The sequence below is a fragment of the Solanum dulcamara genome, chromosome 3 (genome assembly GCF_947179165.1).
Source record: "Solanum dulcamara chromosome 3, daSolDulc1.2, whole genome shotgun sequence".
NCBI classification, from domain to species: Eukaryota; Viridiplantae; Streptophyta; class Magnoliopsida; order Solanales; family Solanaceae; genus Solanum; species Solanum dulcamara.
In genome coordinates, this window is record NC_077239.1 from 61518803 (window position 1) to 61538257 (window position 19455).

Consider the following 19455-nt stretch of genomic DNA (forward strand, 5'->3'; position numbering starts at 1 on the left):
AAATACAATATATAAATGTATACAAAAAATAATTCTATAAAATGAGGGAATATAGACAAAAAGTAGAAAATATTTTTTGTATACATTTATATAAAATTTTAAAAAATCAGTAGAAAATTATATATATCAAACACTTTTTTAGGGCCCACATTTGAATATTTTTAGTAGAAAATTTCATATTTAGTGCCTACTTTTGAAGTTATTGATATATATTTTTAAATTTTTAAAATAAAAATGTATTAACAAAATATTCTTGAACTATTTATTTTTAAAAATCCAATAAAAAGGCTCAAATAATTTCTATTTAATCTAAATGACGAAGGTAAGATTCAAATACGAGAATGAAATAGAAATTGGATAGAAAAAAATAAAAACAAATTGTGTACAATAAATTATTGGGTTTCTTTAAAGAATAATCTTTAAAAGATAAGGTGTAATGTGAATTGGAAAATGAAATTTGAAGAAAGTTCATTTATGTAAGTTGAAGGGGAGAACTTTTGTACTTATATTTAAAAGAACTTCCTCTAGTTGTTAAAGAGTTGAGAAGAGAGTCTTCCCTCATATCGTCGTCGTCATTCGACTATGGCTTCAATTTATTTTTTATTTCTACTAATTAATTTCTTTTTTCTGATATTAATACACGTAATGTATTTCTGAATTGAAAAGACATTACTTTTCATGAATAGACAAGTTATCACCTCTTCATTTCCTATGTTTTCAAATGCGTTTTTGGGGCAATTCCTGGAGCAGAGTGCACCGAAAATGCTTCAGGCTGCAAATGAAAAGCATAGATCTATAAGATATTAAATTTAATTTTTTATTATTTTAAAAGTAGTTTACCTACAATTTATGTTTTGTGTTATTGGCATAATGATATTTATACTTCATGCTATCATGTTTTTAGGTCGTGGTGATTTTTTCTAAAATATACAAAGAAAGAAATTACCGCTCACATAAAATGACACTCCCATAAATAAGTTTTTAGATAATCATGCTTGAAATTGATAGAAAAGAGATTTCGTAGCACCATGTTTTTGAGATAACTTTATTTAATTTTTGTCATTGCTCTTAAACTTTTTAAATTACTCATTCTTTGAAATATACAAATAATAATTAGTTCCACTATTAGTTGAGGGTGGAAATGACTAGTAAATGTGGAAATGAAAGCTGATTTATTTTTTAAAAAGATTATCTCATTATTTTTATTTTTTTGTTCTGTTACGTTTCTCAAGAAAACAAATATAATATTATTTCTATATTATTGGTGACTTATTTGAAGTTATCTGTAAAATTATTGAAAATTTTACTTTTGCTTATTTTCTTAGTAATAAAATCATAAAATTGAAGATACGTGAAATATACCCCATAGATCCATGGGAATTAAGCCCTGTAATAGAGACTTACGCCTTGTCTCGTACTGCGTAAAATGCCTTACTCCACTTTTTGCCTTTAAAAACACTTTTCATTTTTGATTGTTGGTTATATATTTTCAGAGAGTTCACCTTATTTATTACTTACTGAAAACAAAATCCCAATGAATCCTTAAAAGAAAATGAATCTTTAAAAGCAAAATGAAAGTTGATGGAACTACTAACAAATAACAGGCAATGCTTGTTGTCAAAGGTTATATGCAAAATGAAGGCCCTGATTACTTTGAAACATACTCATTGACAACAATAATAACATCTATTCGAATGTTGATATCACGTACGGTGGTATATGATCTTGAAATCCATCAATTAAATGTGAAAATGACTTTCTTAAATGGAGAATCGGCGGAAAAAATTTACATAGAATAATTTGAGTGTTTTGTTAGTAAAGAGAGTAAAGTGTGTAAACTTGTTAAGTCACTTCACGGACTAAAACAAGCACCAAAATAGTTGCATGCAAAATTTGACCAAACAATGTTGACAAATGGATTTAAGATTAACGAGTGTGACAAATGTGTTACATCAAAAACAATTCTAATCATTAAGTCATTGTTTGTTTGTACTGAAAGACCTATTTGAAGAGGCGAAATCAAACTTGAGGCTTGCTGAGGTCACTCAATGACCCGCCTATTAGATTCGGTGACTCGCCGAAAAGCTCCTTAATTCACCTAAAAGTTCTAAGAAGATTGGCTCAGAAAGCAAGGAAAGTGGCGAAAAGGAAGGGGTTGGCGACTCACCGAATGAATTCGGCGAGCTCAAGTACCTCGCTAAATAGTTTAAATAATTTTGCTCAGACTGAAAGCCAAGTTGGCAATACAGGGCGAAAAAGGCGATTCATCGATTTGGTCGGTGAGCTGAGTGTAATTCACCAAAAGATACAAAGAATTTTTTTCCTGAACTCACACAGCTTGGCGAGAGGAGTAGGAGATCGACGACTCGCTGATCAGGACCTATAACTATCCAAACCCTTCAAATTTCCCTCATTCCCTCTCTAACCACTATATACAATCATTCTCTCTTTAAAATTTGCTTTCTCAAGGATTTAGCTTCTTCTTCAAGATAAAACCAGGGCTCCAAGGTTCAAGTCTCTTTCTCAAGATTTCAAGCTTGAGTTTAGTCAAGATATGCCGGAATTCATCCATGGATCTTCTTCCATCCATGGAGTTCCAAAGGTTTTTCAATTATCTCTTTTATGAAATTCTTCCAAACCCTACTTTTGATGAATTTGCATTGGGTCAATTCAATTATGTTTTTCTTCAATTACAATGATCTATTCATGCATGATTTAATCTCAATTACATGTTTCAATGATTTTACAAGGACCCATGCATTATGCTATGAATTTCAAATATAAACTATGGACTTATGATCATGGATTTGATGAAGTATTATGTATAATTTATGTAAGTTATGAATTATGAATCAATTATGCTTTCAAGCAAGTAACCATGAATTGTGAAAGTTTTTCTTACAATACGAAAGAAATCATGATTTAGATGCTTAGAAAGGTAAGTTTTTATAAGTTTATGTTATGATCATGATTTTTAGGGATCTATTCTTATGATGTCTTTTATGATGAGGATTGGTTGATTATTGTCCTTCCTAATGACATTGATTTATGTATTTCGGTGGGATTAACTTACCACTGAGAAAATTTTATGGTGGTAACTCTACAAGGGAGCCCTAGTAGCAACCCCTAGCTCTAAACTACGTGCCACCATAGGTGCCTTAATGGCCTAGCTAGTGGATCCACATATAGCTCATGTTCATGTTAATACGGAGTCTACCTTGGCAAATAGCCTTTTTTTTCTCGGTGTGATAGTTATACGGATTCCATGTTATAGCTCACATGGTCTTAAACATCGGTTAAGGTTAATATCCCACATATGTATATGTTCTTCTTATAAGTTTAAATAATGTTTATGATGCATTGACCTTATTAAATGTTTCTTTCAAGTTTTACCTCATGATTTCAAGTTATTTGGTCATGCATCATATGTTCATATTGATATGTCTATTTATTCATGTTTATGTATATTTCTCACATACTTAGTACATTCCATATACTAATGCATACTTTTGCTTATATTGTCTCATAATGACGGTCCGACGTTCATCCTTCCACTCGTGGCTAGTTGACGATTATTTCACTTAGCTTTGGTGAGCCCCCATGTTTCAAGGGCGAGCTCGTTGTGACTTTTATTCATGTTTAGACTATGTTCTTTTCTTATGTTTTGCGTGAGTTAGGAACTTGTCCTAAGTCCCTCTAAAAGTAGTAGAGGCATGTTTGAGTTGTTATGTCTATGTTGTCCCATTTCTTCGGAGATTTTAGCTTAATTCCTCTTATGATTGAGACTTTCTTATTGAGACTTTTATTCTGCATTCATGTTTTAGCTTCTTTATTTACCTTATGTATGCTCATGTATGATATGTCAAGATGCTTGGTTGAGGTATCTCGGGATTCTAATCGTCGTGTCACGCCTAGGGCCTAACTTGGATCATGACATGTGCATTGATAGCATCATGATCATCAGTAAATACATTTCTAACATAAATGCTAAAAAGCACATGGCTAGAAAGTTTGATATGCAAGACTTTGAAGTTGCTTTAAAATTCATAAACCTCTGGAAGGTTTAGCATTGTCATAGTCTCATTACATTGAAAGGGCACTTGACAAGTTCAAGTATTTGAATTTTATAATTGTCAAAACACTGATTCATGCGAGCTTTGCAGTTCAAATGAATGAAGGTGAAAATGATTCACAATTGGATTATCCACATAAATTAATAAGTTTAATGTATATGATGAATTGTACACGATGAGATATAACATGTGCTATTAGTAACCTAAGTTGTTTCATAAGTAATTCCAGTCAAACTCATTGAATAGCAATGAAACAAGTTTTAGATATGTAAATCATGGTCAAAATTATGCTTTGCATTATGACATTTATTCTGCAGTACTTGAAGGATATAGTGATACAAATTGGATCACTGGATCAAATAAAGTCAAAGTCACAAATAGACATGTGTTCACTCTTAGTAGAGGAGCAGTGTATTAAAAATCATCCAAACAAACATGTATCCCTCACTCCATAATGAAGTTAGAATTTACAGTTTTAGATAAGTCCGGTGAAAAAGTTTAATGGCTCCGAAATTTCTTGAAAGATATTCTATTTTGGCTCAAACCTTTAGCACCATACATTGTGATAGCCAAGCGACAGTAGGTAAGTCAAGAAACACTATGTATAACTAATTTTTTTGACATACTACAAAGACATAATACCATTAGACAACTACTCTCTAGTGAAACTATCACGATTGACCATGTAAAGTCAAAAAATAATATGTCGAATCTACTTACAAAAGGCCTAACTAAAGAGGTAGATGAAATCTCATCAAAGAAAATGAGTTTATGGCCTAGGACAAGTCATCATAGCGCCAATTCTACCTAACAGGCTTGAGATCCCAAGAGTTAGGTTCAAAAAAATCAAACAAAATTATGAATGACAGTTTTTTCAACTAACACAACCGACTCTCGTAATGACGACAGTGTTCAGAGACAAGAATAAATCATTAAGGTTTAAGCTTTCTAACGGTTTCTAAGTTTGGCAGAATATGAATAATAGTTTTTCTATACAATTAAACATTGAGAAATCACCTATATGAGTGTGAATTGTAAGGCGCTTCAAGGAAAATGACAGTAAAGGCTAATTCTCTATGCACTCATGAAATCATACAGTGTGTTCATGGATGAAACAAACAAAACTATAAGAACCATAGATGATTAAATGTTAATTGTGTGGCTTGTATTGGCTTGGCATACATCAAAGTTCGATGGTTCAAAGACATCACAACTATCGAACCGAGTGAATCAATTAAGTTCACTACGAAAAGTTCAAAGGGAAACTTATTTATCCATATGCAATAAGTCTTTATTTGTAAATCACACACTTATGTGTATTTTCTTTATCTTAAGGTCACTCCCTATTCATGTGGGGGTTGTTGGGTTCAGTATTGAAAATGAATTAAAAAATTAAGGGAAGAAAAATGGAAGAGAAGTGGAAAAAGTAACTTCACTTTTTGAAAGAGTATTTCTCCCATATTAGTGGGAGAAAGAAACTTTCAAGTGCTTAAATATATAAACACTTCTTCATGTTTGTTAAAGGGTTGAGAAGAAGATAAGCCTCATGTCACTGTTGTCGTCGCTCGACTTTGATTTTGGCTTTGAACAATGATCGATTGAGAGATTATTTTTGGACAAAAGTGTGACCCAATATTTTTCCTCAAATGTGAAACACACTTGGACATGTGCGAAACACAGTTACAACGCATACTGAAGAGACGCATCTCTTTAGTGCACTTGTTTGAGAGTGCATTAGAACTGCATGTCGCACTTCCTCGTATGTGAAACACAGCTGCTCTCATAATTCATCTTCAATGCATTGATTTTAGAGTACAATAGAATTGCGTACCGCATTTCATCAACTGCGAAACGCAGTTGCTCTCGCGGTTCCAAACCAATGAAATATTTTTTGAACTATTGTTTTTTTCTAAAGTAGTTTTAGTTGGTTATAAATATCTGATTTTTCCACAAATATTAAAATATGATTTTTTTTAATACTACTACTTTCTTTTCATAAAAACCCAAGTGTGATTTGCAATCGTTAAGTGAGTTTGAAGTCTTGCAAAATTTGAAGTATCACTTATTGCTAAAATAAATCATTTTATCTTGGGAGGATATATTCCATAATTCAGCTGCTTAAGGAGAATATTTTATTTAATGGCACACTATGAATTCAGTGGGCTCGGTTTTCATTCATTCATCTTGTTTTACTATTATTATTTCTTTAATATCATTTACTAAGCTTATATACATTGAATACAAATGAGATAAGTGTCAAAAACACACCTGAACTATCCTTTTTTTAAAAAAAATCATACCTAAACTATTGAGAGTGTGAGTTTTATACCTAAACTATCACTTATTAGTTTGAAAAACACATCTTTTTTTCTATTCTACTCTCATCATAGTGTGTAGTACACTCTCTCTTTCATTTAAAAAAATTTATCACATCACACTCTCCATAGACAAAACATTCCATCTTAACAAAAATTAAATAAATTATTAGAATTAATTTTTTTTAAGGGAACAAACCCTACACAAGGCTCCACCTCTCGTGCACAGTTAGGGGTTGAGCAGCACCCCCAAGCCTTGACATAAATAAACAAAATAAAAATACAAGGAGGGGGCATAAACCTTACCTCCGATCCTATGTTGGTTCATAAGTCGGCTAACCTATTAAGGTCAGCTAACTCATCCCCGATACAAAAGAGAGGCTAACTATAACTAGAAAGCAGTAAACCTATGAGAGGACTCCTCCCGGTACAAATCGACTAGGAAAGCATAAATGAGGGAGACTCTCCCCTTCCATGAGAAACAAGAGAGTAACCTACACTATTCCTATTCAACTATGCTACGTATCAGACATAGCTAAATTGAAGAAGAAAAAAGTATATGAAACTTCTATCTCGCATAGAATGGGAAAATTCTTTTCATCTTTGCCCTTTTTAGTCTTGTCATACCAAGTAAGTCCAAGGAAATATGCAACAACATCAGTATAAGGATGAGTAGTTAAGGAGGATGAAAGGATAGGAAGTAAATGGAGCTATAGCAGCCAGTAGCCTTGGGTTTGTTGTTGAGGATCATGAAAGATAGAGTAGTTGTGTAGTGCAACTTGTATATGATGCCTCCCTGAGCCCTTACTTGTATGGCTGTTGTCTCCCTTTGTCTGAGACTTTGTGTACCTGCACAACCAAGCAACCAAAGAGCCAAACAAGTATGGGAGGTGTGATGGCTGTTGCAAACCTACAGGCAGCTTCTTGATAAAAGCAGCCAAGGAAGGTTGTTGCATTCCTGTAACCAGCTCCTTATTGCCTCTCCCAACAAGCAAATCTGGAAGCTGATGTATGAAGTAGCAATGACTTGTAGTTTCTCATTGAGTGCTGCAAATTGTTGGTACAGATGTTGGATGTTGATGGCTGCTAGTGTTCTGAGAACCAAGCATTCTCAACTTTGACGTTGTAGCTGGAGTGCACAAAAGCTGTTGCAGGTGTTGAGACCAGGAACCTGGTATTTAGTAGTGTTGCTGTGATGATGAGGTCCAAGTAAGCCAAGTAGTTGTCTCCCTTAATGTGAGGATCTATGGACTTCAGGTGTTGCAGTGAGGGAATTGGCTTGAGTGGAGAGCTGATGTGTTGGTGAAGTCCTAGCTTGTAAGGTTGCTGTCTCTATGTTGATGCCTTTTATTTGCCAAGGTGCCCCATCAGATGTTGTACTTACACAAAAACCATCAAAGAAAAACGAACAGCCAACCAGACAGAAAAACCAGGATGGGCCTTGTGTAGTAGTCTTGGAGTTTCTATTTGATTTGGTGGTTGTATCTTTGATGTCCTCCATGTAGTTGTTGTTAATGCATGTTGATGTAGCACTCCATCAACCTGCAACAATACAACAAACAAACAAAAGCAAGAAAGAACTTGCACAAGCTAGCAAAAAGGAAAGGACCTCTAAAAGTGTTTTGGAGCCTGTTTGTTTTTTCAAGGTCGCTCGCCTAACGTCTCTAATTATCCGATTGAGATGAAACTCCTTGAGACTTGCACAAACATTCTTTTCTTTTGTCCTGCAAGATTTTGAGGCATTTTGCATAGGTTGGAACTTCCAAATAGCAAAATGCTCCCTCTTTAGGCTTAAGACAGCTGATTTTTTCAAGGTCGCTCGCCTAACGTCTCCAATTATCCGTTTGAGATGAGACTTCTTGGGTCTTGCTCCTATAGTATTTGCTGCAGTCCTGCAAATTTTGGAGACCTTGGTGCAGGTCCACATGGTCCAAATCACCCTGCACATCATACCCTGTTGTATTTTGGTCATAGTCTGCTGCAGGTCGTTGGGTATCTCCATTTTACTTCCATAGTAGAGGGGGTTAAGATGCTTGTTGTTGCAAGCTACTCCCAAGAGGAGACCCTTCCTTATGAAGAATTAATTAAAATTAAAGATTAAAGTATTACTATTTTCTTCCCCAAAAAATATAAAATAAAATATAAAATATTTTTTTATCTCACTACGCCACTTTCTCTCACCATATCCCCCACCCCACCCCACCCCACCCCACCCCACCCCAATTTTTTAGTTTTATTTTTTCTATTAAGTTTTTTTTTATAAAACATTTTTAAAAATTATTACTTCATCTCCCCCCTCCCTTCCCTTTCAAATAAGAATTTAGATATTTATTTTTATTATTTTAAAAAAATTCTACCCCGCCCACCTAATCATCTACTTTTAATTTTTTTCTTATTTTGTGTTATATATATACATATCATTTTAGGAAAGTATTTTTTACTTGTCGCAAGACTTTTCTTAAAATAAAATTTTTATTTCTGTTATATTTGGTACGGAAGTAGAAAAAAATATTTTTCTAAAAATATATGTACATATCTAACACAAAATGAGAAATATATATATATATATATATATATATATATATATATATATATATATATAAATCAACAATGAATGGTTATATGGGGTGGATATAATTTATTATTTTAAAAAATAACATTTTTTAGGAAGGAGTGAGGGAGGGGGTAAAGTATGATTTTTTAAAAAATATTTTATAAAAGAAATTTTATAATTTTTTAAAAATAAAAGGATGGGGAATGTAGGGGGGGTGGTGGAGTGCGTGAGCAAAAAAAATTAAATTTTATTTTTTAAAACATTTTTTTTAAAAGTAATTTCTTTTATAAAAAAATAATTTCTTTTTTTCTAGATATAAATACTTTAGTCTTTAACTTTTGACTAATATTAATAGTTTATTTAATTTTTGTCAAGGTGAAATATTTTATCAATGTGACAAGTTTTTAAAAAAAAATAGAGAGAGTAGAGAGAATATAATACACACACCACTAATACCCTTTAAGCTATAAAGATTCTCTACAGGTTCACCAATTTTTTCCCGCAAAATTTCCATTTGAAATCACCCAAGGTTTAATGTCATTTTAAAAAATAATGTGTTCTACTTTTAACCTTAACTTATAAATGTAGTTAAAACATAATTGCACTTCAAAGTACACAGGCCACGATTCAACTGTTTTGAAAATTAACACTCGTTACAATCCACAATATTTAAGAGTATTTTGAGGGATCGTTTGGTAGGGTGTATAAGAATAATACTAAATAGAGTGTATTAGTAATGTTTGTATTGGTTACACTTGCATTAATTATGCTTGCATTATTTTCTACGCATTATTTGGTGTATTAAAAATAACATGCATTGTATAATTTTTTTAAAAATATTTATTTATAAAGATACCCCCACAAATATGGTGGAAAAGATGTAAAAAAGAGTTTTGAGGGTCAGTTGGGTCTTCAACTATATTAATGTATGCATTAAATCCCGTTACATTACTAATATCATGGATTTCAGGGTCGTTTGGTAGAGTCGATTAACAAAAAATAAGGCATGTAGTATCTTTGTGTATTGGTAGTATCTTGTTTGGTACACTTTTACAAGCTATGTATAACTAATGCTTGCACTAGTTATACACTCTATTGTGTTTGAGGAGTGTATTACTAATGGAAAAATGCATAAATTTCTCTCTGAAGTTATATCGAAAAGTCAGTTACACACTTAAACTATCATGACGATCTATTACACACCTAAACTACCTAAAAGTGAATTTATTACCCCCCTACAACTGACGTGGCAAAAAAATAAAAAAAAAGAGCATCAAAAAGCAAAAAATAAATAAATTAAAAACAAAATCACCCTAGCTCCCACATCCTTTCTTCTTCACACCCACCTACTCTCTTCTTCTTCACACCCACCCCCATTTACTCCCATTTTGAATCTTGATTTTTTTTCCCTCAAAACCCATTAAAATAAAAAAAATTAAAAAAATTAAATCACCCCACCCCCACATCCTTTCTTCTTCACACCCACCTACTCTCTTTTTCTTCACACCACCTCCATTTACTCCCCATTTTAAATCTTGATTTTTTTCTTTCAAAACTCATTAAGAAGAAGAAGAATTCTTCTCTCCATTTTGGTGGAGAAGAAGATTGGGGTTGGGGGGTCGAATGGATAGTTAATATTTAATTAGAAGTTAATTAGTATAAAATATAATTAATAAAAGACAAGTTAATTAATAAAGAAAATAAAAAAATAAAAAATTGGATGGGTGGTTAATAATTAATTAGAATTTAATTAGTATAAAATATAATTAATAAAAGAAAAGTTAATTAATAAAGAAAAGAAAAGAAAAAAATATAAAAAATTGAATGGATGGTTAATAATTAATTAAGAGTTAATTAGTATAAAATATAGTTAATAAAAAAAATTAATTAATAAAGAAAACAAAAAAATATAAAAAATCGAATGGATGGTTAATAATTAATTAAGAGTTAATTAGTATAAAATATAGTTAATAAAAAAAAATTAATTAATAAAGAAAAGAAAAGAAAAAAATATAAAAATTTATAATTTCTGACGTGGTGCTGCGTGGCAGCGAGTGTAATACACCACATACTATGAGAGTGGTGTAATATGTTTCAGGGGGTAATAAAATCACTTTTAGGCAGTTTAGGTGTGTAATAGGTCACCATAACAGTTTAAGTGTGTAACTGACTTTTCGGTACAACTTCGAGGGAAAATTTATGTCTTTTTCCTATCACTAATACCATGAAATTCTAGTTATCGGTAATGCAAAGGGATTTAATACATGCATTAACATGGTGAAATACCCAAATACCCCTCAAAACCCCTTTTACATCTTTTCCACAATAATTGTAGCAAATATTTTTGTAAATAAATATTTTTATGCAATGCATGTTATTTTTAATACACTAAATCAAACAATGCATAAAAAATAACATATGTATAATTAATACAAACATAACTAATATATGCATTACTAATACACTTTATTTAACATTATTTTTACACCTAGCAAATGACCTATATTAGTAATAGACAATAGTGTTATACACAAGTTGAAAAAGTGTACCAAAGAAGGTACCACTAATACACAAAGCTAAATGCATGAATTATTTCTTCTATTACACTCTACCAATCGACCTCCAATTATTAAAGTATTTAAAAGAATCAACATTGGGGTGGTGGCGCAGTTGGCTAGCGCGTAGGTCTCATAGCTTTGCGAGTAATCCTGAGGTCGAGAGTTCGAGCCTCTCTCACCCCATTGATATTTTTGGACTCTTTTTATTATGTACATCCGGGTTGGGCTCACCACATCAACCGGAAACCCGATCCTGGTAATAATTGACCCGGATCCTTATATAGGAGTATTATTTCCGCAGCCACCTCCAAAACCCTAAAAACCTTCCAGAGCAGAGAGACAGCTATCAACAAAAATGGTGAAGAAAAGCAAGAGTAAGTAATTGTATTGAAGTATGGAGAAAAAAAGAAGTAATTGTATTTAAGCTGCTATTCATTTTTCCTTTTTAGTTTTGACTAATAATAATGTAAATGTTTGTAGAGAGTAAGAGCAAAAGGGTGTCTTTGAAACAGAAGCACAAGATAATAAGGAAAGTGAAGGAGCACCATAAGAAGAAGGCCAAAGAGGCAAAGAAGCTTGGACTTAATAAGAAACCTAAGGTAGAGAAAGACCCAGGCATTCCCAATGATTGGCCTTTTAAGGAGCAGGAGCTCAAGGCTCTCGAGGCTCGTCGTGCTCGCGCTCTTGATGAATTGGAGCAGAAGAAAGCTGCCCGTAAAGAGAGGGTAATCACTTCTCATGCTATCTATGTCTTGCCACATTTTGTTTCAACTTTATATTATAACTTGTATGAGCACATTAAATGATTTGTAACTTTGCTTTCTATAAAATTATGAAATCAAAGGTAGTAAAAACTTACCCGCACTGATGTTTACATCAAACTGGAGTAATAGATTAGCTAGTAACACTTGATTAATTCAACCTGGAAACGTCAACAGTTAAAAAAGAATACAGGCATGCATGTGCAATTAGATATTAAGAAGCAAATCTACAGTATTTCACAAAGCTGCATAAGGAAAAGTAGGATAATTCTGACATCAACGCACATATCAAAGTATAATGATATTACATTAATAATAACAATAAGAATAATTGGTTCACAATAAAACCCGTAATAATTACAGTATTCTATTTGAAAAAGAAGAAGTTCACTTAAAAAAGAAAAGGAAAGAGGCAATTAAATTTCTTCTGAATAGATATTGAGTATGAACGTATTTTAGCTGCTAACTGAGAAACAACTTATGCCAAACCAAAGAAACCTTGGTAGCAGAGATTTTAAGAGTAATCGTGGTTGTCCCAAAGTTAACGATCTTTAATTGGTTCATTACACTCATATCCCAAGGTCAACAAATTTTTGTGCCCAACCACTTAGCAAAGCCACTTCCATCCCATGTCCCCAAAAGTATACTATACTACTAAAATCCCATAAAAAGTCTGCTAAGAGAATAGGTAAAATATCCATGTATTGCCTCTGGTCCTTCAATATTTTCCTTTTTTCTGTCATATCTGGGGATCAACTGTATCATACTCTACATCTTGTTCCTCGAATTTCACAGTCACCAAGAACCTTATGCTTACCTATGCAAAAAAGAATCATGTATAAGATCAGTAACACAATATACTATCTTTGAATTCAATTAAGACAATTCTCTTGTTAGATTAAGTACCTGTGGTGGATCTTATACAACATACTCATTGTACTCAAGAGGTATGTCCTTGTGCTCTGATGGAATCAACTTGCCACAAGGTACTTTAATGTCATCTGGTCTTGCCGGAATTATCGAGACCGAGAAAGAGGATCTTAGCTTCGGGCTTCCTTTTGTCATAAACCTAGAGAAGCCAAATTGCCATAGAATCAATCCAAGAGAAGATCATCAGGGATTTGTATTTTCTAAATGCCATCAACGGAGCTTCCAATACTTCAATCATCGACAGTCGAAACCCAATCTAAAAAGTTTCTTTATTCATCCAAATACATGCCTACCTGATTTCCCTGCAATCTCATATTCCTTGTTAGCTGCTAGACTTCACAATGGACCCATAGATAGGAAGAATTTAGATTAGCATTAACAATATCTTGCCTAGATCCTTTTCTACAATCCAATACGCTCTATGTAGAACCAGTAATAACTTTTGCCACTTCATTAGCCTTATCGTATTCCCCTTGTGAACACAATAAAGCAATACAGAAATAACAAGAACTAAAGTTGAGCAACTGGGTTATTTAAGTGTCTTTGGTTATTGTGGTAGTTTGATGCCTTCTCTGCCCTCCAACTCTTGCACGATGTGGAGTCTATTTGTGTTTTGTAATTGGAAAATAAGTGTTTGGAATCAACTCTCTTCTCTCTCCTATCATAAGGCTGCTCTAATAAATTCCAAACAGCAGACCCTCTTCTAATAGGGAATAACATGGACCGCTTCATTGAGAATATTAACTGCCTCTTGGATGCTTCCTCAGTCACACAATAACGAAAGAGAACTTATAATAGACTTTGTTTCAATCTTCAACTGTGCCAAGAAAATCAATGAAAGATTTTGATTGAAACGTCTCTCTCAAAATGCATCGAGATTCTTCCATCCTTCATTTATCACATAAGCCTCTCACCAAGTACATGAAAACCAAGAAATCAGGTATCTTACCTTTTGTTTGAACTCAGAAAAGAACCCAAGAGCACCCTCCATGTCTCCGTTCTGACAATAGCTGTTAAGTACTCCACTGACAGTGAATTCATCTGGTGTTAGTCCTTTAGCTTGTAAATCAAGGTGAAGCTTCAACATTTCATGGAGTTGACCTTAGTTGCTACATCCATCAATTTTAATGAATTGTATATGCGAGTATTCGATCTAAAGATTCTTTAGGGACATTTCCTCAAGCAACTTCCTTGCATCTTCTAAAAGTCCTTTTGATAAAGTGTCAATGAGTATTAGCGTATGTGATTTCTGAAGGAACTATATAATAAACAGTAAATTCATAAACAACCATTCAAGAACTGCTGGTTATGGTATTTTTAATTATTCCTTCACAAAAGGTTTCTTTCACATCCATTTTCAAGAGATTTACGTATTAGCAAAATTGAAAACTACATGGACGTATGATATGGAACTCATGCTTATTATCAAGCTAATCAAATTCCAAAATTTTTGGAGCATTGTCCTAAACCTGTCAAGTGGCTTATTATTGCGCTGCCACTTGGCTTAATGTGGTGCTTCTTCCTCTCCTTTTTAATAACTATATAGATTTAGAGGTATTTAAAGGCTCTATATCAGCTTGATTTTATGAAAAAAGCGTGCATTTTTGCCATACAATGTTTGATTGCTGTCTACTTGTACTGGAATTTTCAGTGGAATTTATGGAGATGATATTGGTTCTCTGTGTCACTGATATTCACTGTCGGCTGTCGATTTTGATATGAAAATATCTTGGTTTTTATATTTTTTTTTACTTGATACAAAGACATAGAAGGGAACTTTGACTTGTTTAGAAATTTCAATGAATTTGAGATAAAGCATAAACATTCAATGATAGAAATTATCTGAATTCCTGGGATCATTGAGAATCCCCCGAAAAAAAGGAGGAAGAAGGAACTATGAAAGAAAAAGAATGTGTCTCACTCATTTTCAGATAAGATTTACGACTTTTTTGTGTGCTCGGGGAGGGTTATACAGATAAAAATAAAAAACATTAACCGAGTGGAATCAATGACTTAATCATCTCTATTAAGGGCCTTTACAAAGGTATAGGTGGCTACTGGGCCATCTCAGCCTTGAAGTTGGCAGATCAACCCATGTATCTGGTGGAAAAAACTTGTGTTTGATATAGGTTTCTTGCTATTGGGTTTCCGGTTTCCTAAGTTTCCTCCTGGTGACATTTTTAGTCCACGTATTTACCTCCCCCTGATACTGTTTTCCAGGCTAAGAAGAGAAAGCTTGGACTACTTGAGGATGATGATGTGTCCAAACTGGAAGATCTGACTTCAACGAAAGAAAAAGAAGTTGGTGGAGGAAGGGTAAATGATGGCTCAGCTTCTTTTGTTAAACAACGAGGTAAGCGGAAGCTTTTTCTTTATGTTCATCATTGGTAGGTTGGCGAAGTAAGTGGGAGTGAAATTAGAGGGTTTACTCCTTTTTTCTTTCTTTGATCTTCATACTTGATTTATGATGTAGATAACTCTGAAAGGGCTTTCTACAAGGAGTTGGTCAAAGTAATTGATGCTTCAGATGTAATTTTGGAAGTGCTTGACGCTCGAGATCCTCTTGGTACCCGCTGTCTTGACATGGAAAAGATGGTGATGAGAGCAGGCCCTGAGAAACATCTTGTGTTGCTCCTCAATAAAATTGGTATTTTTTTTGTTCTATTATTGTTAGCATTATCCTGCATCTGCTTGGGTTTTCTTGTCTTTTACGATATACTTATCAAAGCCACAGTGATACCCCATGTCTTATACTATGTCATTCAGAAAGTAAAAGGTTGTTGGTTGGAGTTTAATCATAGAAGCACAAAGAGGTGGATATTGGTAATGATGGGTGAAAATATGTATGTAAAATAATATCCATATCTAAATATAATATGTATGTGTTTGTGTCTCAGCTTCAGTCTTTTGATATAGGTCACTAACCTATATTCTGGTCTGACTTTTTGGTTCTGGAAATGTTGCATCAGATTCCTAGATTATTGATGGTTCATACAGTGTCCTGTAGAGAAACTTTAAAGGGGTACTTTTACATTGTTTACTTGGATTAGATCTTTTACTTCTCAACTATTTTCTCCAGATCTCATTCCTCGGGAAGCTGCAGAAAAGTGGCTAAAGTATCTAAGAGAGGAATCACCAACGGTTGCTTTCAAGTGTAGCACCCAAGAACAAAAGTCAAACCTGGGTTGGAAGCCTTCCTCAAAGGCTGGTAAGAGTAAGACTAGTAATCTTCTGCAGACCAGTGATTGCCTTGGAGCCGAGACACTGATAAAATTGCTGAAGAACTACTCACGAAGCCATGAGGTACTTCCAGGATCATCTTTATGGGGTTCCCTCTCTAGTTTGTGTGCAGTTGAGTTTTGGAATATGCCTTGGAACTTCAACTTGTATACTTTTTGCACAAAGTGCTAGTAACCAATGGGTTTAGTTGTTTTCTTCCACATTCAGATAATTTCATTTGGATTTTAAATGAATGCTTTTGGGACATTAAAATTCTAATGGATAAAGCCAGGTGGGATTTAAAATCTACAGTAGCTCGACATTATAACCCCATTTCTCAAATCCTCTCTTACACTGGACATTTTCAAGTCTCATATCTTTATCAGTTGTGTGCATGTGTTGGGTGTCTCTCAATGTGTTATAAAGAGAACTTTGGTTCTTGAATCAAGATGAACTAGGAGACATTGAACTTCGTCATCAACATCGAGAAGTTGTTTGAGCTTCTCTATCAAAGTTATTTGCACTTTACATGCTCTTTCAAACCTTGAACTTATTGTTTGATTAAAAAAACCTTGAACTCATCGTATGTGCAAGCTTGTTTAGCTGCATTTAGGTGGGTCCACCTCGAAATGGCTATCTTGTCACATGTAAATGCCCAATTATACTTGTCCACTATCAACATGGGTCCTTTCTATGGTAAAATTCTTGTGCGCTTAGATGCATGAGATGAAAGGTTTTGGAGGAATAAAATAAGATGAAGTTTAAAGTACTTCATAGACCTTTATTTGTCTAGTTTAGTCAATCATGTTATTTAATTTTGCAGTTTGCTTGAGTTATTTTATTTCCCACTAATGATAATTCCTTGCAGATCAAGAAATCAATCACTGTAGGAGTCATTGGTCTACCAAATGTTGGTAAAAGTAGCCTGATTAATAGCTTGAAGAGATCTCACGTAGTCAATGTAGGTGCTACTCCAGGATTAACGAGATCCCTGCAAGAAGTCCAGTTAGATAAGAATGTTAAATTGCTGGACTGCCCTGGGGTTGTGATGCTTAGGTCAGTGTCTGAGGATGATGCGTCTATTGCTCTTCGAAATTGCAAGAGGATTGAGAAGTTAGACGACCCAATTAGTCCTGGTAATTGGATTTTGTTTCCCATTTTTGCTTCTGATTCTTCTCTTTTAATAGTATGGATGTATCTAATTGCTAGTACTGTGGGTTTACAGTGAAGGAGATTCTTAAACTTTGTCCAGAAAGAATGTTGGTTACCATATACAAGGTTCCTACCTTTGATTCCGTGGATGACTTTCTTCAGAAAGTTGCTATGGTTAGGGGTAAGCTCAAAAAGGGAGGAATTGTTGATGTTGATGCTGCTGCAAGGATCGTTCTGCACGACTGGAATGAGGGTACGTGTGAATACCATTTCGTTCCCTTCAAAGGAATTAAACTTACAAAATATGAGGGAGTTTCACGCCCATAGATGAAGGCACCATATATTGAAAATTTGATGTCCCATTGACACATTCCAGGGAAAATTCCATACTACACCTTGCCTCCAACCAGGAACGAGGGGGAGCATTCAGAGGTCAAGATAGTTTCTGAACTTGGGAAAGAATTCAATATCGATGAAGTTTATGGAAGTGAATCCTCTATTATTGGAAGCCTGAAATCTGTCAACGATTTTAATCCAGTTGAAGTTCCTTCAAATCGACCTGTTAACTTTGATGATAAAATGCTAGAGGTAAGTGATTTCCCTGTTATACTTCTAGGAATACTATTTGTACTTAATTACTATTGTGTTCTGTAATTGCTGTACCTTTGACCATTTCTAAACTTCAAATGTTATCAATAAGATGATTGCATGTAGTTTGTGATTTAAAGACTGCTTTGACTATTAAGTCATATTTTTGTTTCATTTTTTTCCCCAAGAAGGGTTACACTTCATCTTTGAATGCTTTTTGAACCCAATTATCATGTAAAGCCATTTTTTCATTTCATTTTTTCCGCATTCTCCATTTATGATCATGATTGTCACATCTATAGTCAACTTCAATCTTTTTCAAAATAAAGTCTGAATTATGTTGCCTATTTACATTTCAGGACAATTTGCAGCAGCCATTGACTGAAAATGATAATGCCACAGAAAACCTTGTTAGTAAGAAAGGAGATGAGCCAATGGATTCAGGAGAAGGTGATGGAGCCCAGACGAGGGGCAAAAGTGCTAGTAGTAGACAAAATGAGAAGTTATATGGTGAGGAAGGCATGTTGAACACTAAACAGAAGAAAGCTGAGAAGAAAAAGAGGAAGAAAGACAAGCCCTCAACTGCTAGTGATATGGACGGTGATTATGACTTTAAGGTAGATTATATCAAGAAGGATTCTGCTATGGATGATGCCGATGAAGTTGTAGCAACTGATGGAAGTAAGAATAACAGATTTGAGCTGCCATCTGGGGTTGAGTTAGATAAATGAATGAAGATAAACTCTGAGCTAGAAACTATCCTTAACAATCAGATTTTGTGGTTGCTAAATTTTTGTTTGCCCTGTAAAGATTTTGATACCAGAGGCCATCTTTCCTGTTGTACTAAATTGAAGCAATTATATATCATGAGAAACATTTTTGTCTATTGCATCTTGTTTCTTTCCTAATCTTAGTGGTCATATAAGTTACAGAGGAATATGTAAACAAGTCCACAAATAGTGGTGGCAAAACTAAATCCCAAATTGGTTGTCACATTGAAATCGGCAACTCTTTGGCCATCCCCGAGAACGAACCAAGAAAAAATGGATTGATTTTGATAGGTAAACCCTCCCAACCTGTTTAAATAATCCGTCTATTTATTAATTCAACTCATTTCATTTCATTAAAAATTTTGGGTTGCTATTTAATTCAAATTAACTTTAGAGAAATTTTGTCAAAATATTTTTTTAAAATTCAATGTTATATATAACCATAATGAAGAAAAAAATAATTTTATTAGTATTAAAATATTGTGAAAGAACAAATAAAATAATTAAAACTTAAATTGAGTTGAGTTGAGTCTTG

At 33.7% G+C, this 19455-nt stretch overlaps 1 protein-coding gene and 1 non-coding gene across 2 annotated transcripts; both read left to right on the forward strand.

The window, feature by feature from the left end:
• The first annotated feature begins 11597 nt into the window (after nt 1–11597).
• Nucleotides 11598–11683, forward strand: TRNAM-CAU (transfer RNA methionine (anticodon CAU)). The gene is given in 2 exon segments: nt 11598–11635; nt 11648–11683. It is a non-coding gene; the product is annotated as a tRNA-Met (tRNA).
• An 86-nt stretch (nt 11684–11769) lies between these two features.
• Nucleotides 11770–19034, forward strand: LOC129882667 (guanine nucleotide-binding protein-like NSN1). The gene is made up of 9 exons (XM_055957065.1): nt 11770–11874; nt 11981–12225; nt 15412–15544; nt 15665–15838; nt 16271–16494; nt 17279–17546; nt 17636–17815; nt 17939–18150; nt 18510–19034. Exons 1-9 carry the CDS (start codon nt 11856–11858, stop codon nt 18879–18881), a joined length of 1827 nt encoding a protein of 608 aa, XP_055813040.1. The 5' UTR covers nt 11770–11855; the 3' UTR covers nt 18882–19034.
• The last annotated feature ends 421 nt before the right edge of the window (nt 19035–19455 follow it).